Consider the following 26,778-nt stretch of genomic DNA (forward strand, 5'->3'; position numbering starts at 1 on the left):
TATGCAGTTCTGTCAATCACCCATAAGCAGTTCAAACACTCATTCAGGAAAAGTGAGGATCATTGTCTCATTTTCTTATTTAAACTGAGCCATTTCTTAAGTTAAAACAGAATACCTGAGAAACATTACCATGACATGTGATGACAATTATGAGATTTTGATTATAATGATGATGATGATGATGATGTACGTGTACATACAATAAATGTTTGAATCAAAGAATGTAAGTGATAAGTAAAATATCAGTGAATACACATGAATTCCTACACGTCTCATGTAAAGTGCATAAAACAGTCATGGATTGTTAAACGTCAGTGTTAATCTACAAAAAGGAAAACTCAATAATGATGTGAAGAGATGTTAAATGAAATGTCATGATTCTTCTTATGTAAGTATCTTGTTAGAAGCAAGAGACATTATTTTGTGATCACTTGTATGGTAATCACAGGAAGTAAAAATACACATTTGAAACAAACTGGTCAGTAAAGATATAACACAGCACAATTGTGCACAAAACAGATAGAATGTGACTTAATGTGGTTTATGAAAATTAAATTCTGCTCAATCAGGGGACAAAATGCATATCCAAAAGTATGGAGAAAACAAATCTCTTTTAACACAGGTAACAGTCATGGAAATTTTGTAACATATAGATACCATGGTAATATTTCCATCTAGTTTATACATCTACTGAGCAGTGTTAAGATATTTAAAATGATCAAATATTGCCATACTGACAACTTTCCTCAGTTTTTTGTGTCTGTCTTTTTTCCCCTGATTTAAAAAATTAAATCTGTAGTCAGTCTGATGATTTGTTGGAAGAGGTGTCATATCGTTTCCATCCTCCTACTTTGTAACTGACTTACTCAGTCAATTATAGGTGGTCTACAGTTTAATGTGAAGTCTGAACAATGGTCCAACTTGCCAGTTTTCACATACACAGATCACTGACTGAGGTGAAACAACTATTAGGTGGTTAAAACCCAGTCTTTGGATTTGTAATCTCACAATTACCCACTTAGCTATAAAGTCATACTTTTAGTATAGGCATGTAATCCTTTGGACTTACCAAACCCAACTAAAACCAACATATATGTGTAAAGAGACTGTTTTAGTGGCAACAGAATATTCATGTAGCAGGGGTGTGTTGATAAAGGTGAGCCTTTATAAGAACAATACATCAGCAGCTAAACACAGCAGACAAGGAAAAGATTAAAATAAAAAATGTAAGCAATTGATCAGTACACCAATGGTATTGTGATAAGAGTATACTGAAATAACTGTATTACTGTATTAATACACTACCGCCTAATGAAAATTTGGTATAACCTACAAATTTAATTAAACATACAGAGATTACTTGGGTATTTTGTATAAGCATTTATGTAAGAAAACTGATGTTCTTAAAATGTTATAAAGGCATTAATAACACTCCAGATACCACACTTAAACATCAGCAGTTATCCAGAAAACAAAAGGTAAATATTTTGGATGGCAGGAAGTATGTAGTAATACTATCACCCCACAAGACCATAGTAACAGATAGGGAAGAAATTAATGACAGAATTCACAATCAAGATAAAGATTTCACAGTGTTTATGAGTTTAATGGATGAGTAGATTAAAAAAATAAGCATGATGACAGTGAAATATTTTATTATTATGTTTGTTAAAAGTATGTATGACTTTCGAACTGGAAAAGGGAGGGTGGGGATTCTGCAATGAGAACATTACCACAAGGTCTGATTTATATTTTTTATATAGTTTTATGTTCATAAAATTTCTATTCAGGTAGGATAACACTGCAGAATCTATCCTACACAGCTTGATCTTGCAAAGATTGTGAAGAAATGAAAAGTCACATTAATTGCCATTAGTCACATATGAGAAACTCATTAAGGCATTTGAAAGAAATAAGTTTGGTCATCAAGTGAGTATTTTGGTAACAGTGTTCTCACTGTCAAACACACTATCAGATCAGTTATTCTCCTTAGTTTGAAAACTGCAACCACTTTACATCCCATTATACACATATGTAATGGGGTTCAGCATGACTTATGTAAGCATTATTAGGCCATAGCTTCTCCTTATCGGACTATGATTTTTTCAGAGATAGACTATTCTAAATCACATGCCTATAATCCAGATTCATGAATACTGAAAGTTTAAGAAAACTGGAAACTGCTGACAATTAAAAAATATTAACTGTCAGCATTCAGCTGACAGCAAAATCATTACAGACTCATAATTTATTACTATTAGGTAGACATGTAGATAAAAAACTGTTACACATACGGGAAGTTAATGAGAAAACAAGTCACTACATACTTTAATCACTTCTTTTGGAAAAAATGACCAAGCAACAATATGCTAAACATAGATGTTGATTACTTTGCATCTGGATTAGAATAACAAACTGATTGACAGAGAGATGTTTGTAAGATAACTTCATTAGGAAGGACCAACTGAAGAGTGCTTTTCATCACACTTTCTGTTCTTTTTACTGATGTGATATTGCTTTATTACCTCATCTGTCAGTTACCATAATCTTTTGAGATAACACTTATGGTCATTATAATAACTGTTATGATTTGTTTTTGTGTACTGTCTTTCTTGAGGAGTATGCTCATTTTATGCACCAGAGCGTAACTAGGTAGAAAAAGATGTGAACAGAAAAATGCTGTAGCTAGTGAAATCATGCAAAGTGAACATTGTGAATTTGTTCAATATTGAACCACTCAGCTATTGGTGCCAGAATCATACTGTAGGCAAAATGCTCAGGTGTGCTTGACTGTCAATAACTTTTCTGTATTGATTGTGAGCAGATTTGAAGGTAGCAGTTGAAGGCTTTCAGAGATATTTGGTTATGTAGAAATTTACATCAACTTCAGTCTGCAACCAGCAGTAACTGTTCATCAGTCACAAATTGTCTGTACAGTAGATGGTGACTAATTGTTCATATGGCTGCTTGTTTCTGAAAATAATTACATGTGACTGGAGAGAAAATGAATTTCATTATTAAAAATAGCAATAACATTAACTGAATGAGTTACATATGATGTATATTAGGACACATTTGTAACAGAAGTTTATCCCAAAGTATTTTGTATAATGAACCATAGGAATAATGAAAAAGTGGCTCATGGGGACACTTAGATAGAAGATCAAAATGATAAATGTAAACACAATTCAATTTTCAATATATGTTTGGAAGGCATTGTAATATTGTTTTTACACTTCTGTTGTTTTCAAATGAAATGAGATGTGCTTGTGGCTAGGACCTTCTATCGTGTAGAATGGTCATCTGATAAAAATCTCTTTAATTTATGGATGTTTGGCATGACAATGAGGATGAAATGGTGATGAAAACAACACAAACCTATTCCCCAAGTGGAGAAAATCTGTGATCCAGCCATATACTAAATCTGGGCCACTCGCATAACATTCTGCCGTGCAAAACACTCAGCTATGGATGTAAACTGTTGTTTTCAAGAAGTAAATACTTCAGTATATTAAAACAAGAGAAATCTGAATAAAGGGAGTCACACAGAGTTAACTGCTTATGTACACACATAAACAAAATATGGAAATATGTTTAAATATTAAATAGGGAAAACAAAAAAATGAAGAATTCACGGAAGTGAGAATTGCAGTTGCCAAGTCAATGCAGAACAAATGGACTCAATGAATATGACTATTAGCAAATAAAACTAGAAAATTATTTCTATTTTAATAAGCTCTTTGATAGTAGAATATTGTACTACATTCAGTATTTGCTTCTTAAGAAGTACATAAAAAATACTTCAGGATAGATTCTATATCTGAAAAGTTAAGGTGTAACATACTGTTGAACTACTAATATGAAAATACTTCAATAACAACGAATATTTTCAATATCTGTTCTTCAGGCTTTATCCAAGAAGCAGGAATGATATGATCATGGAGTTTCATTGCAATAAATAATACAATAAAACTTTTTCTTGCAATTTTTGTGTAAAGGCAGGGCCAATAAAGTAAGTTACAAAATTGTGACTCAACTAAAGTCTGTGAAATCATAAAGATATCACAAAATAATTGCAATATTGTGAAAAGGACAGACTGATATTCACCTTTAATATGACATGCTGAGTGCAGACAGGCACAATGAAAAGACTGTAACACACTGAGCTTTCTACTGAAGCCTTCTTTAAAAATAAAATACACACACATTCACACATGCCAGCACATCTCATGCACACATTCTGGCCAGAATGACCAGGGATATTGGTCATGTCTCATCTTTATGGTGAGTGTCAACCTACCCTTTTCGTGGTATTGTTGATATTCCAACCTGGACTTCCCACTGTTTCAGAAAACAGTTGCTTAATATAGTAACTAGCATAAGAAATTTACTGAAACTGAACCATGCAAAATGCCAAAAAAATAGATTTTAGTAATGGTAAAAAGTGTGTTTAGGAAAAAAAATCTCTGTTTTTTACCCTGTAGTTGGTTATGTATGATAATTTGATAAAATTTTAGTAACTAATCCATGAAGTTCTACAATAAATGAAGTGATGTTGATGGTTCCCAGCAACACAGCAAGTTAAACTTCATTATAAAGGAAATCTATAAAACATGAAAATGAAATTTAACATTTTTATTTGACAGTAAAACTGTTTAATATAGAAAAAAGAGAAAATTTATTTAATTATTATGTGAATGATTAAAAGAATGTTATCTTTTGTCTGTGACTGCAAGTGATGTGGTAATAAGCATGTATTTCCCAGTTTTGTGTGTAATATGAAATGTGCAACAGAAATGAGTAAAAATATTTTGAGGTACTTGCCATGTCCATAAGATAAATTATGAAAGAGAAAGGAAATGCAGGAAAAAACAGCACAAAAGCAGGTTCGAAATAACACTGCAAATTCACAACAGAAACAGCCACCAAAATAAATTACAAGCAAAACTGGTAGTGTGAGTAAAGGTAATATGATGCATCTTTTCCCAGAAAGTACAGTATTAATAACTGTTTTAATTAGCATGAGTGGCCTCATGACAGTCAAGGAAAAACATCTGAATGTATAATTGCCCCCAATTGCAAACTATTCAAACCCTGGTACTTCCTTAATGGACATTACTTTCAATAACCAGCACCTAAATTAGTGTAAGTTGATTGATACAATGAAAATGCCAGTGACACACTGTTAGACAGTGCATCACAAATACCACTAAGAAGCTGACATTGTATGGTGATATCTCACATAGTGCTCATTACATGCTGTACTGAATAATAGAAGCTTCTGTCACTGTCTAACCTGTAGGCCACGCATCCAGTCACTATCCATTTCTCTCTCCGCCCAATAAAGTTAGTTAAACTGAGGAAGTCTCAGAAGGATCTACAGTAAACAACAATTTGCCATATTTCGAACCATGCTTCAGTGCATACTAAGGGTCACAATCTACTTTAAATCGAAACCCAACACAAGTAGTTTAACTAATTTTATTGGGCATGTTTCTAATTTCAATACAATTTGAGTATTTTATTGCGAGAGCAGTGCCGCATGTTAGTAATATATTGCTGAACAGTACTATGGGATATAAAACATATGTTTCCATTTGGTCTCAAATGTTTTACAGTTTTAACTAAGTTCTAACTCCATATATACATTTGATTAAATTAAGTATTCTATGTGTGACATCAGCACAACATTACAGCAAAGTATAATATTAAATCAGTTAACATATGACTAACATTTGATTGAAATTTGAATTTAATTATCAGAATTATTTTTTAAATTTTCATTATGTTTGTCATCTTAACTCAATGCTTTTTTACAGTTCTATGCACTTGGAACATTAGCAGCAAAATCTATCATTAATAAACATATGTATATAAAAAGAAGGGATTGTACTATGAGTGGAAGAAGAAGTTCATCACTTATTCAAAATCCCATATGCCATACTGTAATGCTTATATAATTTTAGCTATTTTCATTCCCACACTAACTCAAATCATTGTTTGTCATTTGCTGTTTCTGGACTAAACAAAGTTTGTTACCAATCTTATAACTTAAATAATATATTTTACTGTCAGTCATCAAAAAATGCAGCAAATTTGACAGCTGTGAATAATAGTTATTATACAATTTTTGGCAGTAACTGGAAAATAAAACTAAATTCAGAAAGTTAGTATTACCCAAGCCAGTGATCAGTGTCTGAAAGAACTTTAAGTGCACAGTACAATGCTTGGAAAGAGTTAATAGTGACAAGCTAAGTATGTCAGATAAAGAAATGTGTTTACAATAGTCTGTGCTGAAATGGTCATCATCTGGGTTCCATTAAATGGAATTACTTTGAAAGAAGAAAAATTAACATATGTACTTACTGACTGCATTCACACACTAAATATCACAGTCACAAATTTATAAAATGCAATTTATGCCCAAATCAGTAAGATAATGGCAATTGAAAGTAACATATGACTTCATTGAATCAAGAAATGTCTGAAGTTTAAGGATCTGATAGTTCCTCTTTCCTCTCATTTGGGTGAATTTACATACTTTACATTATAATTGTAAGTCATAAAATGATGACAACAGCAGAAACAATAAAAACACATCTCTCTAAAAACCATGTCATTCATAAGCAAATATTCTGGAGAACATAGATGATAAGATTCTTTCATCCATTTAAATATCATTACACCTTCTATGGACAATTACAAACTGTTTAATGGTAATTTTAAAGTTTATCATTGCAATAACTAAAGAACAAATTCGTGGTTGCAAAACTATATCTGAAATTCATTCTGGAAATACTCCAAGCTATTGTACAGTGTGGTAAACAGACCTCAAGATTTTCTCAAATCGTGATTGCATTATGCAACTGTTTTGGTTGTTGCAATGATATACTTAAATCTACCAGATACACTTCCAACATCAATGAGTCTAACGTCACTTAATATCTTTGTTATTACATTCTGCAACATTTCTCAAGCTTTATCCTTGTGTTAATGAAATTACAGAAAGCTGTAAGTAAAAAAGTCTTGTTAAAAACGTCAGAAAATATGTGATTTGAGGTGTCCAATTGTTTTTAAAAGTACCTAGAAAACATGCCTTCAGGAACATAGCAGCCATGTCCATTGAAGGTTAGATCAAATTGTAATCATATTATTTTACATCATTAAGGAACACACATTGGCATGTAGCATGAAATGCAACTGGTTTACTTTTATTTTATTGCTGGAATATCAAGCAAGTTATAAGCTCATAATACATTTGTAATCTGCATGAAACTTGATTCTCTGTTACAAAATACAGTTTCAGAGCAATGATAAGTTTAGTAGGAAATCATTACCTAGCAAAAACTTTTGATAATTTCTGTAACATTTCTGACAGTATAAAATTGCTTTATAGCCTTTCAATCTCAGTGAATTTTAGTTGTTGGAACATTAACATTTCTGCATAGAAGTTTTGGTCTTGTTTCACAGTTGACATACTGATATCTCATTCACAGGCCAGAAAATACTGAGAATAAGGACATAAACTTCAGTGGGAGGTTTAACAATAGGTATAGGTTTTACAGGAACTATTGTTAATTTTATGAAATTTCTTTGGAGAAAAACTAACTTCACAGAATCTTTAGCACATTGCTGTTACTCATATTAAGATGCACTCAAAAATAAATCACTTACTGTATAGTGAATGTTTTTAAATGCAGGTTCAATGAAACAATATGATGTAACATTATAAGAAATGGAAAAACCACAACCTTGGCAAATTTGGTTCTATACAAGATTTTTTTCAAATAGAATTACTTCTTCATGCTTTCACAAATGTAATGTTTTGATACATCAGAAATGTTACAGTTTGCTCATACAGAGCTGATTAAGAATAAAAGATTCATATTAAATACTGATGAAGAATAACTTACTTTTAATTGTACTTTCAGTGGAAGTTCAGCCCTACAAATCTGGGCTACCAGGTAGCAGCCATTAGATATAGCTATTGTTGACTATAACATAGAACTTGTGTTACCAGCATCCATTTGAATCAATAATGAGCAAAACAATAAGTGAGTGATAATTAATTTCACATGTGAGCAGCCAGAGATAGTTGTCACATGTGTGTGAGGTGTGCTTGTTTGTGCAAATACATGTGTGTTTCTCTTTTCTGATGAAAGCTTTGACTGAAAGATTAGTGTATAACAGTTGTTTTGTTGTGCCTGTCTGCAACTCAACAAGTAATCTTTATGGCAAGTAGCAATCTATCCTTCCCATAATTATATATATGATATGAGATACACATTGCACCCAAATGAAATAATTACATAAAGAAAATACTTAATTGTGTGAGTTGACTATGGAGAGGGGTGAGGGGGGAAGGGGGGGAGGGAAGAGAAAATAAAGAAAGAGGCAGAGAGAGAGAGAGAGAGAGAGAGAGGAATGATGCTCTTCCTGCTGTGATACATCAAAAAATTTAAAACCAGTCAAACTACCACATGCTCCACTGAAGAGACAAGCTGTTGAAGTAATGTGTCTTGTGGTATACTCTGCTACGACAAGAAATTAATTGCTGTTGGTACTGGAACTGGAGAACATTGAATTAAGGAAATTTGATAAACGAAAGGAGAAGAAAGGTAAAATACACACAGAAAATACTTATCTAAATCACATGGCAGATGAAAGAATGGAAATGAAGTGCCACATGAAGCCCTGGAAGCACAGATAAATCTATACCGCATAACATGGTGAACCACAATAATTTAAAAAGAATGAAAAATAACACAAAAAATAGAAGAACCAGAGAGAAAGAGATAGTGACAGGGAATAGGAGGAGACGTCAGCCCATGGTAATCACATAATCACAAAATGTTGTAAGGTAAATCCCATTTTCAAAAGTCAATAAGTCATGGCAAACTTCAGATACTGTTCCATCTCTAACAATGTCGTATGACTAAAATGTTGGAGGTTAGTAAATGCTGAGAGGGTATTAGCAAAGCATGCCTTGAGTCATAGTGGTGGATGTCTAAAGTGAATGAAAGACAAAGTTTATACATAAACTGAGTACATGTGCAAAATTACAGATCAATATCCTAAATACTGATTTCCTGCAGAATTCTTGAATATATTCTGAGGTAAAATATAATAAATTTCCCTGAGACTGAAAAGTTTATGTCCATGAATCAGCACAGCTTTAGAAATCATTACTCGCATGAAACTCAGCATGCCCTTCTCTCACATGATATACTGTGAGCTACGGGTGAAGGGCAACAGACAGATTCCACATTTCTAGATTTCCAAAAAGCTTTTGACACGGTGCCCCATTGCAGGCTGTTAATGAAGGTTCAAGCATATGGAATAGGTTCTGAGATATGTGAGTAGCTCGAACACTTCCTAATTAATAGAACACAGTATGTTGCCCTCAATGGCAATTGTTGGTCAGAGACAAGGGTAGTGTCAAGAGTGCCTGAGGGAAATGGGATAGGACTGCTATTATTTTCTATATATATAACTAATCTGGCAGACAGGGTGGGCAGCAATTTGCAGTTGTTTACTGATGATGCTGTGGTGTATGGGAAGGTGTCAAAGTTGAGTGATTTATCGAGGATACAAGATGACTTACAGAAATGTCTAGTTGTCGTGATGAATGGCAGCTACCTATAAATGGATATACATAAAAATTAATGCTGATGAGTAGGAAAAACAAACCCATTATGTTTGGATACATTGTGGTGGGGAAGGTGAATGATCGACTTCAATCTATTGGGAGAATGTTAGGAAAGTATGATTCATCTGTGAAGGAGACTGCATATAGGAAGCTAATGGGAACTATTCTTGAATACTGCTCATGTGTTTGGGGGTCCGCACCAGGTCGGACTAATGAACAACACTGACGAAATTTGGAGGTGGGCAGCTAAATTTGTTGCCAGTAGGTTTGAACAACATGCAAGTAGTACGGAGATGCTTGGAGAATTCAAATGGGAATCCTTGGAGAGAAGGTGATGTTCTTTTCGAACACTGTTGAGAAAATTTAGAGAACTGGCAGTTGAAGCTGACTACAAAACGATGCTACTACACCAGCATAAATATTGCGTAAGAACTTCAAAGATAAGATATGGGAAATTAGGGTTTGTATGGAGGCACATATACAGTCATTTTTCCCTCGCTTTGTTTCTAAGTGGTGGAACAAGAAAGGCAGTTAGTAGTAGTGGTACAGGGAATCCTCTGCCATGTACTGTAAAGTGGCATGCAGTGTATGCATGTAGATGTAGACACAGATTTATAAGGTATCTTCTGTGTCTGTTGCTTCAGTGTGATCCAGTATATGTTGTGGGAACAGATCACAGTCAGTCACAGTGATTTTACAGCAGTTATTGGTAGTTAATTCTAGAGCTTATCTTTTATTGCCAGGATGCTTCAAACATCTCATGATTCTACCATTGTCACAGATTTTAATTTACTTTACTGGGACACAGTGAATTAATACAGTAATTATCTTATTGTTCTGTGTTGGGATGTATTAGAGATATCAGGAAAGCTACTGTGAATTTCTCTTATATTTCATCAGTTCTGATAAAAAAGAACAGTGACTGAATGCCAAAAAGAACTGTGGACAATCACGATAAAACCATCTTTCAAGAACATAAACAGCAGAAGAAAGCATAGTGACCAAGCAAAGTTTCTTTTTTGTACTTAGCAATTATAAGCCCTGAGTGCAGTCATCCTTACATTTCCATATTTGATACATAAAATACATATGAAGTTATTACCATACTCTTAGCACTTTTTATGGAGGGCAATACTGAAACAAAACAGAAAAGTTTGAAAACATAAATACTGTAATTTAGAATATATGGAACAAAATAGGTTGAATGTGATGACTGATCAAAAGTCCTCTGCAGCTGCGGGTGACAATTAGAGACATTTCACTGTTAAAAAAGTAAAATGCTGTGTACATTTTTAAACAGCATTATTAGCTCAGCTTGATGTCCATTAATTTTGAATTTCTCATTGCTTTCTTTTTAAAAAATTTAAGAGGTGTGAAATCCTTCACTACAAGAATGTCTCTGTGAATATGTGTGAACTGGAAAATGAAGGTATAGCTGTCTAGAAAGGTAAGATACAAGAACGTATCACAGATACTTCATCAACAACAATTCATGATTTTCTAATGGCTACTACCTTGATTCTTTCTATACATCATAATTTTACTTAGGTTATACACACAGAACAATAATGCTAATTGTTTAACTATAAATCACATCGCACTCTTACTTTTGTACTATGTTAATCTGAAACCAATTCACTGCAGTGTTCAGCATCAACAACAAAGGAAACACTCTTGCAGAGCATCATCAGGTACCTCTACTTTAACCTATAACTACCTCACAAATTCTTTGTATTAAATTTATCTCAAATGTGAACTTTACTGGTAAAACCAACAATGTTATCATCAATACATCTTAAAGGCCATAAAGTGAAAATAAATACTCATTCACAAATATTTGCTGCTAAAATATCTCCTCATCAAGCCAAAAATGTATTGTAGATAGCAAAGTATCTTGTGGTACTGACATGGAGAATCATCATATTAAGGGAAAGGTTCTTAGTCAAATTCATTTTGCTGGTATTTTGCATTAACAATTCAAATTAATATTTATTAAAGTTAAAATGATCACTTTCAGTACCATTGAACTTCAAACTGATTTTCTAATCAGTTAACACAGAAAAGAAAAATAGAATTCACAATTTGAGTTTCTCATTTTAGTAGTAATACTTTCCAGAGACCTCTTAAGAATGTAAAGACCTGAACAAGAATGGATATTTAATTGTTATGAATTACCATATTTTTGAATATTAACAAGTTAGTCAGAGCATATTTAACCTGCACCTAAACTAAAAGTTTATCAAAATTACCTACGAACAGCAACAAAACCATGGAAAATGAGGAAAGAGAATTATCCAAGCCTCTACACCGTAATCATCCTTTTAACATAGACTTTAAATGATTTAATATGTTAATGACTGCTAAGAACGTCATCTGAAGCATAATGTTAGAATAGTCTTACTCCACCTGATTTTTTTGTAATTAGTCCTTTTATGGTTTTATAGTAACAGAGTAAAAGTCTTCTAGACATTTCACAGTTTAAATAATGGTTTAAATAATGGCATGATATATGGGGAAGAAAGAAATTTCTCATTACAATGACAATACAGTTACATGAAACTTCTGTGACATAGTCAAATATAACAAACCTCTACTGAACACCTTATCACAGTCTGTGACTATGTAATTGATAGAACATCCAGGATAGAATATGATTATGTATATGACATCATTACTCAAAAGTACTGAAAAGACATTCCATACCAAACAGGCACATATAATGGATGATAACTTCCTAAGGTTTCAGTAATGTCCTTCTTCAAACTGACAACCAAGCACATATACACACACTCACACACACACACACACACACACACACACACACACAAACAAACAAACACACACCCGCTTCTCTGTGTGATTATCTGTCCACAGAAATCTACATGTTCCATATGGGTATGGTTTTCCTTAAGCCCCTTCCTTGTCTTTCTCCCTCATTTCATATCCCTGTCACCCATCCAAATCAATATAACTAAACACCAGCCAGGCTGCAGTGAACAAAGAAAGGCAATTTTGTCTCAGGATTACTTAGTCAGCATGAGAGGTCACAGAGGTGCTCAACAAACTCCATAGGCAGATGATACAAGAGAGGTATTGTATGTCATGGAAAATTTTACTGTTTAAATTAGACTTGCAAAATAAGCATAATGAAAAAGTTACATCTCAGGTGGAAGTTTACATAATTTTTTCCACAAGCCCTTCATGAATGGGAAAGGAAAAGAGGTTGGGGTTTTCAGGGAGAGATACAGCTAGCTGCATCAAAGTTATCCTCTCCCACACACCATAAGGATGTCTGAAAAGTGGTCAGCTTCCAGTGCTGAGGGGGGTGGGTTGTGTGGGGGGCAGGGAGGGAGGGAGGGAGGGAGGGAGGGAGGGAGGGAGGGAGGGAGGGAGGGAGGGAGGGAGAGAGAGAGAGAGAGAGAGAGAGAGAGAGAGAGAGAGACCAGTCTGCATTTTTTTCTTTATTTTAGAATGGAGAGGAAAGGAAATTTAAACAAAACACTTACAGGTGAAAAAAGTACAATTTTCATTCTGCTTTATACTACCCTTTTTCCGGGTTATTGAACCTCTTCAGCCAATTTTAATTTTTGGTTCAACTTTGCTGACATACATAAAAAAATTCTGACTCATTACCATGTTAGCTGAGTTACTCCCTCTTCTCATATAGAATATCAAGTGAACTTTTTGGTAGGAGGACACATCATGTTATCTTGAATGTAGAGTCATCATCAGGTGTAGAAGTATCTTCGGATGTGCCCCAGGGAGGTGTGTTGGGACCCTTGCTGTTCACATTGTATATTAATGACCTTGCAGACAATATTAATAGTAAAATCAGGCTTTTTGCAGATCATGCACTTATCTGTAATGAAGTACAGCCTGAGAGAAGCTGTCTTCAATGTGGTGCAGAGACTGGCAACTTGCTCTCAGTGTTCATTCTATGACTATAATATCAGTGAGTCACTGTTGGAATTTGCCAACTCATACCAGTACCTAGGTGTAACACTTTGTAGTCATATGAAATGGAATGATCACATAGGTTCAGTGGTGGGTAAAGCAGGTGGTTGACTTCGGTTTATTGGTAAAATATTGGGGAAGTGCAATCAGTCTACAAAAGAGATTGTTTACAAATCACTCATGCAAGCCATCTTAGAATATATCTCAAGTGTGTGGGACCTGCACCCGACAGAACTGACTGGAGAAACTGAACGTACACAGAAAAGGGCAGCACAAATGGTCACAGGTTTGTTTAACCTATGGGAGAGTCTCACAGAGATACTGAAGGAACTGAAACAGCAGACTCTAGAAGACATATGTAAATTACCCTGAGAAAGTCTATTGAGAAAATTTATAGAACTGGCTTTAAACAATTTCTCTAGGGATATACTACAACCCCCTATGTATCGCTCACACAGGGATCATGAGAATAAGATAATAATTGCTGTATGCACAGATGCATTCAAACAAACATTCTTCCCATGCTCCAGACATGAAAGAAAAGGAAGAAACCCTAATAACTGGTACAATGGAATGTACTCTCTGCCATGCACCTCACAGTGGTTTACAAAGCATAGATGTAGATGTTGAAGTAACACATCCCTTATTTCTGAAAAAAATCATTTTACTGCTCTGATGTTCATAATTAACTTTTTGAAGATGTTTGCTATAATATCCCATTCCTTGACTGTACTGCTGTCAAGCTATTCATCGAAATACTCTACAAAATAACCGTGAACAACTTCATTTGGAATTTTTCTATTTAAACACAGCAAAATCAAACACATGGTATTATAAGAAGAAATACCTTACTTTGTAGGTCATCTTTAACCACTTAGCTACTGATGTGAAGAGTCTTATTTGAAATAAACACCTTAGTCAAACACAAAAATATAATTGTGTTTGCTTGATGGCACTAACACTGCATTGAGTATTTTATCAATGTCTCAGGCTGTAATAACTATCTCTCTCTCTCTCTCTCTCTCTCTCTCTCTCTCTCTCTCTCTGTGTGTGTGTGTGTGTGTGTGTGTGTGTGTGTGTGTGTGTGTGTGTTTTGCTCAGGAAGCAGTATAAGTAAAAGAAGTTAATTAAGAGTAATATAAATGTCAATTAAGTAAATGATCAGTTTTATCCATATTTCTTACTGAAAATGACATAATATTTTAAACTAATCAACATCTTTGCTATTGTATTGAGAGATTGCATTTATGCTCCACAAAACATGCAAATACATTAACAGATTAAAACATTTTTCATGCTATTTTTTACTTCACTGATCTGACAAGAAGTATCTGAAACATGTCTAACACACATTAAGAACATGAAACAAGAAATGTGTATTTAGAGTGGCAGTGTTTTGAATAGCCTCAGATCCAAAATCTGTAGCATTAGATGAGTAATTTATTTGTTATGTCCTTGTTACTTTAAGAACACAGGGCAGGGATCTGATTTCATTAAACAGGCAGGGATCTGATTTCATTAAACAGTGCACCGATGTACCTACAGTTTAGAGCTTTCAAATAAGGTAGTATTGTACATTTTTCCTGATATTAAGCTTCTTTCATCTGAATATTATTTGCCTAATGAAATATAGGTATGAAACAGTAGTGTCTATGTTATTAAGAAGTGTGATGCAATATTTCTTCATACACGCATTCTTGTCTGAAGGAACAGGCACTGCAGCGACTACAGCCATCAAGAAATAAAGGAAATGTATTCGCTATTGAGAATATGAACAACAATCATGCCTTCATGTCTGAAGGTGCATTGCATCATAATTCTTAATAACACAGGCATTGTTATTTCATATTTATTTGCCAATAACAGACCTTCCACTCTCAATAAATATGTCCTGGACAGGAATGTGTATAATGTACAAGTGCAGCTTGTGACTCATGGATGATGAAGACAGAAGTTTGAATCTGTCCCCAATTCATAGAAAACTGAAATGGTTAAGGGGACCACTCATATAAAGTGGGGAATTTGGGTTCAAGTCTTAGTCTGACACAAAATTTTCATTGTCATCACTCTAATAAATATGCAGTCAATGGTGATTCATATTCGTAACTGCAAATATATTTCCAGTATGAAAATAGGTCTCAAATGTGTAGGCATATGTTTAAAAATAATGGCTGCTTCAACTAGTGTCACAGGCCTGTATGACTCTTATTTTAGATTGACCATTACTCTTTGAAAATTACACAGTATGCCTAAATTGAATTAAATACTACATGCATCAGCAATATATTCAAAAAATGATTACCTACTGAGATAAAGCCATCCTTCTATGGCTGCCGCCAAATAAGCACGCTTGCAGGTCACATTTATAAATCATTTTGTACTGCCGTCAGTGTTTATAAAAACTGAACTTTCTATTTTTTTCTGTGGTATGTTCACAGCCTATTAAAAGCTATGAAAATGTGTCCTCCTTGTATTTTTGAAATGGATGAAACAGAATGATACCCTCCATGAATTACTGGAAATACCAGTGTTTAAAATTTCAACAACAGCAAACCAACCAAAACTAAACTGGATAACAAAGGAATCTCTTGTGAATTGTAAAATGTCAGATATTAACCTGATGGCTCAGAATTTTTAAATGCCAAATGATTATCAAACATTGTATCATATCGAAGTCCCCAAATGTTTATAATATTGTGTTAATGACCACAATTCATTTACAGTACCAGACTCACAAAATTCATCCCAATTCTAGGCTCCTTTCTGGTAATGGAAATCAAGGCATGCAATGAAACATCAGTATTGATAAGGAACACTTTCCAGATGTCACATATTTTCAGAAGAACAACTGTATTTCCTAGCAAACATTTGATAGTGTCTCATTAAACAGTCAATATTGTTGCAGGCTACACTTCAATAAGAAATTGACCTGTCTGAAAAGGTTTCCTGTGAACTATGAAAAAAAAGATAATGAAAATATTATAACGAATTAAATGTGTTAGTGAAATTCTTATCTGTTTATGATATAGCGATGTGATGAGGCAAAATATTTGTACTATGTGGTCTTATGACCTTGTCCTAAATTTGCAATATGCTTGCAAACGCTTTTCAACTATGGTGACCTGAGAAAAGTAAAGAAAAAGGAAGTTACTGATGTCATTTGTAGCAGAAGCCACATTCACTCTAGAGAAATTGCTTCCCGTGTGAGTATCACGACATCAAGTGGAAAAAAAGGCTGAGTAAATTTCTGTCTCAACATAGTAGCTTACTTATTCTTGTTTGACAGCCCAAAGCAAAAATGTAGCCTTACCATAATCTTTCAGTAAACAGAGATGGAAAAAAACAAGAAATCTTGTCCTTCATTTTAAATATCCTTATAAATTTCTTATCAAAACAGTGTTGTAACAAGTGAAGACAAATACTGAATAACAGATTAGTTTAGACACTTGACATTAATAATTTCCTTTCTCATCATAATAGAAAGTATGATTTTCCCAAATATTTTAACTGAATACTGTTCTCATTCTGTATTAAAATTATCATCCTCCAGCTTGTTGGCTGATTCCCTGATTTAGGTCTCCTTTTTATCCTTCATAATCAACAACTCAACTTTACAAGTTTACACAACTACCACATTTTTAACCATGGATTCATGTAAGCTAATTAACCAACTGTAGAAGATGTAGTTAATCAGGAACATATTAGTGAGTTGTTAATGGATGCAATATTGTTTTACTTCTCCACATATTGTTTTTTACTCCCATTAACTTTTAGATGATGAACTTAGTAAACACACTATTCAGCTCTGACTTAGTCATATGTTACATTTAACATACAATATTCATGCGACTGGTGGAAAAGTTTACGAAATAGTAAAAGGAGTTATATGCTAGCCACTCATCATTCATAAATTGATGATAAACAATATATTGCTGTTTAACCTTGCTTCTGTCATAACAAGTAAATGAGAAACATGTATAAGTCAATCTTTATAACAACAAGATCTGTATATGGTATCTTAAATTAGGAAGTGTTGATTGCAACTACTATTTTCTCTCTCTGATAACAAATTTATTATAACCCACAGGTACTGCTTGTCATTAAAGTAAGTATGAAAATATAACAAAACATAGGCAAATATCTCCATCATTCAGTGTACAGAGAACCATTTTTTGTGCAGAAATTCACTTCTGTTAGAAGTATACCACCTGTAAAAGTGTACGAGCTTTGAAATCAGCTTATATTGAACTTCAATAAGGCCTAGCTATTTATGGAAGGTTCTACATATTTTTCAAATGCAGAGAAAAGTAAATGTGTTAGCCTAGATAAACATTTTGTGTACCTGTACACTGAAAACAAACACCCTACACCCATGTGAAATATTGACCAGTTCATAGTTACATGAAATATTTCAACTGTTTCTCTTTCATGAATCAGTTGGGAAAGCAGTGTGATTTCTCTTTCATGAATCTGTTGTAATTTATACTCAGAGCCATTTTGGGCTATTCCAGTTTGCCCAGCTAATAAGTGCTTTTTAGCCCCAATGTGACAAAGTGAGACAAGCATCAGTACATGATTTGCATTTATTAAATATAAAGATGACAGAACTTAACAAACAATGGAAAGTCCATGTCAGAATTCCACGAACGTTATGAAAAGGAGACACAGTGACATTCACACATGTAAGCAGACTTCACACCTCTCTCTCTCTCTCTCTCTCTCTCTCTCTCTCTCTCTCTCTCTCTCTCTCTCTCTCTATCTCTCTCTTTCACACACACACACACACGACTTCTGTTTCTGGCTGCCCTGATCAGAACGCAACTGTGTTGAACAGAAGCAGCAATACAGAGTGGAAAAGGTAAGGGGGAGGAGTAACAGGGTACAGGTGACAGGAGAGAAATGAGTGTTGGCTTGTAGAGCATGCAGGGACTAGGTGGTGACAAGACAAGGCTGCCAGATGCTCCTTCAGGAGGCTGTGGAGGAAGGAGAGGGTGGTGAGGACAGAGAGCACAAATGAGAGGAGCAGAGGATGGAGAAAGTCAGTGGGTGTGTAGGCAGGGAAGAGTGCACAAGAAGGATGATGAGACATGAATTGGGAGAAGCTGGTAGAACACAGAAGACAGAAACTGTTGGATGGACAGCAGGGAGACAGTAGGTTAGCATAAGTGGAGAGCAGGATGATTTCAGGAGCAGAGAATATGTTGCAAGAGTAACTTCCATCTATGCAGTTCACAAAAGTTGGTTGTGGAGGGGAGGATTCAGAAGGCCCAAGTTGAATTCAAATCAGGATATAATGTTCAGCTACATTTTTTGCCACTCTGCTCTTGACCAAGGTTTGCCTGTAGCTATTCATCTTGATGAACAGCTGATAGGTAGTCATACCAATATAAAAAGCTGTGCAATGATTGCAACAGTGCTGGTATATGACATGGCTACTTTCAAAGATGGCCCAATCTCTGAAGGGGTAGGATAAGCCTGTGACAGGACTGGACTAGGATGTGCTAAGTGGGTGGATTGGGTAGGCTTTGCACCAGGGTCTTCCATAGGTATATGATCACTGTGGCAAGGGGTTGGTATTGGGAATGGTATGGGGATGGACTAGGATATTGTGAAGGTTGGGTGGGTGATGGAACATCACTTTAGGTGGGGTGGAAAGGATCAAGGGTAGGACGTCTATCATTAAGGGACATGATGATAGATAATAAGAGCCCTGTTACAGGCTTATCTTGACCCATCAGAAGCTGGGTGACCTGTGAAAGCAGCCATGTTATATACCAACTCTGCTGCATCACTGCACAGTTTTTATATTGCCATGACTACCAATCAACTATCTACCAGGATTAATGGCTACTGCCAAACTGGAGCCAAGAGCAAAGTGGACCACCCAGTGGCAGAACATGCAGTTGAAAATAAGAAGCTCAATTTCAATGGCTGCTTCACAGCTCTGACTATCTGGATGCTCCCCTCCACCACTAGCTTTCCTGAAGTGAGCAAATGGGAACTATCATTACAACACATTCTTCACTCCCAAGATCATCTCAGCCTCAACCTAAAGCACCTCTTTCTCCCCACATGTTCCATCCAGCAGTTTCTGCCCCTCTCTGTCCTAGCACCTCTTACCAATTCATGTTCACAAATGTTCATTGTGCACTGTTCTCTGCCAATGCACCCACTGGTCTTTTCCACTTCTCTGCTCCTCTCCTGTTCTGCTCTGCATCCTCCCTTCCTTCCTCACAGTCTCTCGATGCTGCATCAGTCAGCCTCATGTTGTCACCATCTAGTCACTGCACGTTCCGTCAGGCTGTACCCGACCCATACCCCTGCTATCACTCCTCCCCCCCCCCCCCCCCTCTCACTCCTGACTGTTGCTTGAATTCTACACAGTTGCATTCTGGACAGAGTATCTGGAGATAGTGGTCACATGTGCATGAGGTGTGCTTGCTTGTGGGAATGTGTGTGCATTTCTTTTCTGAAGAAGGCTTTGGTCAAAACTCAATGTGTAACAGTCTTTTCTTTGTTCCGGTCTCTAACTGAAAATGTTATGTCTATGGTGAGTAGTAATCAAGACTTTTCATAAGACGATGGAACTATAAGAGATGCAGAAGATGGGAATTTCCACATATCTAATGCATTACTGAAATAAGTAAATGGTACAAGAATGTACTTCTTTTGAAGAAAATGTATAGGCTTCAAGATATACTACCCATTTTCAAGTAATACTATATGAGTTTATAGTATTTTGAGATTTTACTGTTGTTGAATAAACATCCCAGATACACCAGAAATGCATGCCACACCACAATCTCATTACATAGCATTGGATATGAGCAAAGATCACATGCCTATTTCACCGTATGTGAGTCAATATAGGCAACATGGACTTAAGGCTGGAACATGTTTATCTTTTTCTATTCACAACTCACAGTACTAGGCTCATTATTCAACAATGAAAATTCCAGGTTGGAATATTAACAATAGTAGGAAAAGAATGGATTGCTACTTACCATAAAGTGACCCTTTGAGTCACAGACAAGCACAACAAAAAAACTGTTACACATTATAGCTTTCAGCCAAAGCTTTCTTGACCAAAGAAAACACACACACACACACACACACACACACACACACACACACACACACACACACACACACAAAGAAGCACACCTCGTGCACACATGACAACTACCGGCAGCTCTGACCGAAAGCATGATTCCACTCAAAGCTGCCATTGGTAATGGTCCAATGTGTATAAGGTGTGCTTGAGTGTGTGAATGTATGTGTGTTTTCTTTGCTAAAGAAAGCTTTGGCCAAAAGCTATAACATGTAAGAGTCTTTTTGTTGTGCCTATCTGCAACACAAGAGGTCATTTTTATATGAGTAGCAATCTATTCTTTTCATAATATTATTAAGTGCATTATTAGTTATTGTCTTGAGAAATTCTTATGAAACAATGGAGTTAGACTTATTAAGCATCTTCCATCATTGGGTCTTTTGAACAACTATTGCATCTTTGACAATGATAACGATAATATGAAAACTCATACTCTCTTTAAAGAAACATATAAAGTGAAATGGAAATATGGTTGTACCACATTCGACCTCTATTTCAGGCAATAGATTGCAAAATATCTTTTGAAACTGCAGGTCAGATATTTTTGTAATATGTTGAAGCCAAGGAGCACATCTTTACATTTCTCTGTACTTTTTGGCAGAGAAGCCAATATGATAATTGTGTTATAACATTTCTTCAATTTTGGAACATTCTAGTATGAATACATAAAATATATCTAGAAATCATAGATGAGTAAATTAAATCCAACAGTTTCTATATATTTTGATAGCACTGGTACCAATGTTCACATGACTGAAATACATGCAACAGAAAACAACAAAGAGTGATGAAAAGTCTGAATATATTTTTAAACTACTCATAATTCACTGCATGGTTGAACTTGAAATAACACTATCGGTCATGGGTTAATAAGTAAATCTTTAGTGATACTGTATTTCATTAAGTAAAGCAATCATTAATCTGAAGATTGTTTTGAACACCATAGTGCTTTACTAGCCATAGTGCTGTTGGGGATCATATGCTGTTGCCTTCCTCTGATCTTTGAACTGATCACCTGGTTACAGTTTAACATGGATTCCAAACCACAGTACAACTTGGCCATTTTCACACTGACAAATGTTGTCAGAGGTGAAAGAAATGATAAGTGACAGATCAAAATCCTAGGACTGACCAGTGATTGAACCCAAGACTTGTGGATTTGTAGTCTCACACTTTGCCACTGAGGATTTCTGCACATAAATACCAACATGAATCAAAAAGTCGTCAGTGATCTGTGATGTCATGAGCACTTACAGAAAAATTTTCTGACAAAAATAGCTCAAAATATTGTTCGACTGGTGTAATCTCAATTTCAATAGGATTTGCATTGGTATATTTTATCTTGAATTAATGCAACAATGGGTGAACCAATATCAAACAGAACTGAATTTTAGATACACATCACCAATTTTTTTCTTCCAAACAAGGCGTTAACTGAATCAATAGCCACAATAAGTCACAGAGGTGTTACATTAACCCTGTGAGAAAAAAAGTAAAATAAATAAAATACAAGAGAATGAAAATGTAAAAACAAAATTAGATGAATAAATAATTACTGGTACAAGAATATCTGTCAACGTAAATAAATATTGAAATAACTTATAACCATCTTGAATAAACTTTTATTACTTTCAAAATCACCTTATGTGTTTTGATATTCCATCATTTTCAGGAGCAAATGTTATTTCATAATGTGAAACATAGAAAATTGCCAAATACATACACTCAACCTTAACACCAATCTTAACCAAGACGGAAGTGCACTTGCTTCTATTTTCTAGCTGAGAGGCAAGTGCATTTACTGCTGTTTCCTATCTATCACATTATGACACAGTATTTGCTCTGAAAATGACAGAATGTCGAAATGCATGGGGTGATTTTGGAAATAATAAATTATATGGTCAAGACATCTGCAAGTTATTAAAGTGTATCCAATAGCCACTTCATCTCATAGCATTTTTGTGCAAATTGTAGCAAATGAATATATGCAACATACTAGTAGATGAATTAGCATTAGATATACTCTTTAGCATCCGTATTTAGAATGAGACACATTTTTTTTATATGGGTTATGTTATTCCTTAGTGCCACACACAAAAATCACTTCCACACATAAACTGAAGAAAGTTTATTTCAGTAAGATCTATAACAATTACTTGTTATTATTTCTATTTAAATTATTTGGGAAAAGAAAAATAGAGTGAAACACAAATTAATGGAGGCTAACATAAAATTCAACAACAGTTAATTTAAATGAAAGCTGAGATAATCCTCGCATATCCCACCTATTATTGTGAGTTTCATATTGTTTACCACTCTCTTATGAAAGCTAGAACTCCATTTCCTTCACTTCATCTATTTGCTGCCAAGCATATCAGAGTTCATATTTCAAAATTTTTATTCCCTAACAGATTGTATGAAATAGTACAGTTAAGATTAGAGTAATGATTCTATAATGGTGTGAATATTGGCACTTCAATGTGGATTTCTATGTAATGTTAGTGTAATGTATGCTATGTTCATTCCTGAAACTTATTTTTCGTTTAGACAATGACACATAGCTCATTTCAAGATGAAAATCATTACATGAGGAGAAACTGTCAAAATAATTATCTTTGCATACAGGTACTGAACAAACAAGTAGTTCACTCTTTGTATAGAGGTAAATCTAACCATCTTTATAACAAACGTTACATTATGTTTACAATGCATTTTATATTTCCTGTTTCATCATTGTGCTCACAATCAAAGCTACTTTTGCAAATATACTTCTCGGGTTCGTTGGTAGGTAATATTGTATAAATGGCAAATTATTTCATTGATGCAACTGCTTGACATCTTCAGATGGTAGTAGTTGAAGCTGTCACTGCTGCGAAGTGCGTCTCATGATAACCACGCAGTGGCATTGAAATTTATCAGGCCGGGAGTACGCAATATACGTACGTGGGAAGATGCTCACAGTTGGAGGAAAGTGGTGTTCCTAGTGCCCCCTGATAGGCGCTGCAGAAAGGCCTTCCATGTCCGTGCTGTGGGCAATGACTGTGCTGCCGGACACTCCTGTTTCAAAAGCTGAATTAAATCTCAGAAGTGCATTGTGAAGAGTCACAAATCAGAAGTTCTTGTTTTCCCTGTTTTGATTTAATGGTGACCAGTACTGCATTCCAGCAAGAATGGTATTCCAGCAGAATGGCTATTCCCATGTACAGATATGCCACACATTCCTTTCTAAGTAAATTCACAGCAGGGATGTAGATGAAGATGCAAAGGCAACCATTGCAACGGCATTTTTGCCCTATTTTGGTGGCACATCTTCAAGAACAGAAAGAATCCTCAAAAGCCATACATCAACTGTGTATTCTGGCCACCAGAAAAAAATTGAGGAATTTATTGTGCTCAGTCAAAGACGACCTTGACCTTAGGAAACATGGTGTGTATAAGATCCCATGCCAATGTGGAAAATCTTATACTGGGGAGACATGCCAAACCATGCAAAAACATTGCATCAAACATCATCATCATACATGCCTGGGGCAACATGATAAATCAGTGGCACCAGAGCAGTGCCTAAACATAGGGCATTGTATCTTTTACGAAAAGACTGAAATTTTATCCCCAGCATCACCTTTCTGGGACTATGTTGTTAAGGAGGCCATACATATCCATACAGCAGACAATCTTATCAACATTAATGCAAGTTTTCATTTAAGCACTGCCTGGAATCCAGCAATGGCTCCCATTAAATCAAAACAGGGAAAAAGAGGACTTCTGATTCATGATTCAAGCCAATGCACTACTGAGATTTAATTCAACTTTTAACAACAGGAGCATCTGGCAGCACAGTCACTGCCCACAGTACACACATGGAAGGCTTTTCTGCATCTCCTATCACAAAGCTCTAGGAATGCCACTTTCCTCCAAATGTGAGCATCTTCCTGCGCACACATATTGCTGCTCCCAACTTGATAAATTTTGACAACTATGAGATTATCATCAATTGCACCTTGCAGAAGTGACCTGAAGAGGTCAAGCAGTTAATCAATGAAATACTGTGCGATTTACACAATACAACCCAGCAGCAAACCCAAGAAATATGCTTGCAACAGATCCATCAGGAAAGCCTGAAAAGTCATTAACTTAAGGAATAGCAACAGACAGAAGTCAACAAAACTGCCATGGAATTTATATGTTTTGCTAAATATTATACAGCCTGTAAATTACAAAATATATCTTGCTACAGAAAGTAGACAACTATGGTTACACTCTTGACTTCCATCCATGCAGCTGTATACTGTTTAACAACCTGAAATTGCCAAAGTATACGGAAAACATTATAGAAAGTTGAGAAGATCATTTGCTAATTGGATTATATATGCAAATAATATGATTGGCAATAGCGTCTGAATATGTAAAATCAGAATATTATTTTCACCACCTTTCTGATTTTCATAGCTTTTTTAATTTAGCATCAACAGCAAGATCATTAAAGATGGAGCCATAGAACACATGTAAGAAGGATCTGGGAGGGAATTTGCTACCTTAGATCATGAGGACTACTGTTTATATTTACTTACTGTAAAGAAAAATTTCTTTCAATAATAATCTGAAAATATGCATAAGCAGCAGGAAAAAGAAAAATATGTAAGTGCATGACGTCTAACATTTACTACTTAGCCAAATGTCTGAAAGGACCTTGAATGGTACTGAATGATTTAGTGATCTTTTGTACAATTTTGGAGAAGAATCAAATATTTTTACAATAGCATTAGGTATAATATAAATCTAACGACTCAGTAAGAGTTCTAAACATTGCTTCTGTAAGTGTTCTCCACAGTCTGTGAATACCAGCAAATAATTTCCATGTCAATAAGATGTGGAACTAAGTACAATATAAATCACACAATTTAATCATAAATTATATGAGCTAATGATTACAACAGTACTCTATATTGAGACTGTACATATTCATAGCAAAACGAAAAATGAGAAATCATTTAACTGTGATTTCTTCAACAAAAACAACTTTGCAAGTCACAAAACTTTTCTACCATACCAATGAGAAACGTTTTTTCTTTGGAATGTGATTAACAGTTATTTTTCTTAACATGGCAGCACTGGTACCTTTTCGAGGCTTGAACAAGTTTACCTGTAGTCCAACTTTGATCTTCTTTGTAAGTGCTCCTTGTGGAAATACTGCTTGCACCTGTGGTACAACTGAAGAGGAAACCATTCCACCTTCAGGTCCAATTGCATGAACTTCTTGCCTTATTCGAGACACCACAGCGAAGTACTGAGGAAAATCATTTGTCAGTATTCTAGTTGTTCGTCCAGAACTTGAATCTTCCAAGGCATTTAATTCTGTAACAATAATTATCAGATTTATAAAGAAAGGTAAAAGAAGTCATTTGCAATGCGTGTGTGTGTGTGTGTGTGTGTGTGTGTGTGTGTGTGTGTGTGTGTGATTCACATACAAATGATATGCTGGATAATTTTTTCTACACATTTACTGCCCTGATATCTTGTCTGTGAAGCAGATGGCCCTTCCTGAATAGCAGTTGATGTAAACTATTTGTTGAAATAGTTGAATTACAGATACATTCGCAAAGAAGGACCAGACTCAGCAAACAGTTTTCATTACTAGACCATGTAGCAATATTGACTGAAAAAATGCTATATACTTGTTCAAAATCTAGGCCTGTCAGATCATCTCTGTCCATTTTTTCAAACAGATATTTACATAGAGAAGCCTGTTAAGTTGAATGTATACCAAACACATAAACCTTCATGAATTTGCAGCCCAACTGCAATATCAAATGTTAGGCACTGTTGGGCTTGACTAGTGATGGGATGGGTCATCATCCAAGTTTTCCAAGTGCTGTTGACATGTTGGGTGCATTCAGTCTTTGTGAAGCCAGTTGAGAAGCTACATGATTGAGAAACAGTGGCACCAGTCAAGAAAACAGATAATGGCCAGGAGAATGGTGTACTGACCACATACCCTCTGTATTGGCATCTGGTGATGCCTAATGGCTGAGGATCACATGGCAGCTGTTCAGTACCATTAGGC

The 26,778-nt window shown here is 35.1% G+C and overlaps 1 protein-coding gene across 1 annotated transcript in view; it reads right to left on the reverse strand.

Moving 5' to 3' along the window:
- LOC126297950 (titin-like) overlaps nucleotides 1-26,778 on the reverse strand; it is an 817,179-nt gene that overhangs the window by 401,862 nt on the left and 388,539 nt on the right. The window contains exon 23 of the mRNA XM_049989271.1: nucleotides 25,858-26,069. Coding sequence (XP_049845228.1) covers nucleotides 25,858-26,069 — 212 coding nt within the window. The remainder of the gene's footprint in view (nucleotides 1-25,857; nucleotides 26,070-26,778) is intronic.

This window comes from Schistocerca gregaria, chromosome X, assembly GCF_023897955.1.
Source record: "Schistocerca gregaria isolate iqSchGreg1 chromosome X, iqSchGreg1.2, whole genome shotgun sequence".
NCBI lineage: Eukaryota > Metazoa > Arthropoda > Insecta > Orthoptera > Acrididae > Schistocerca > Schistocerca gregaria.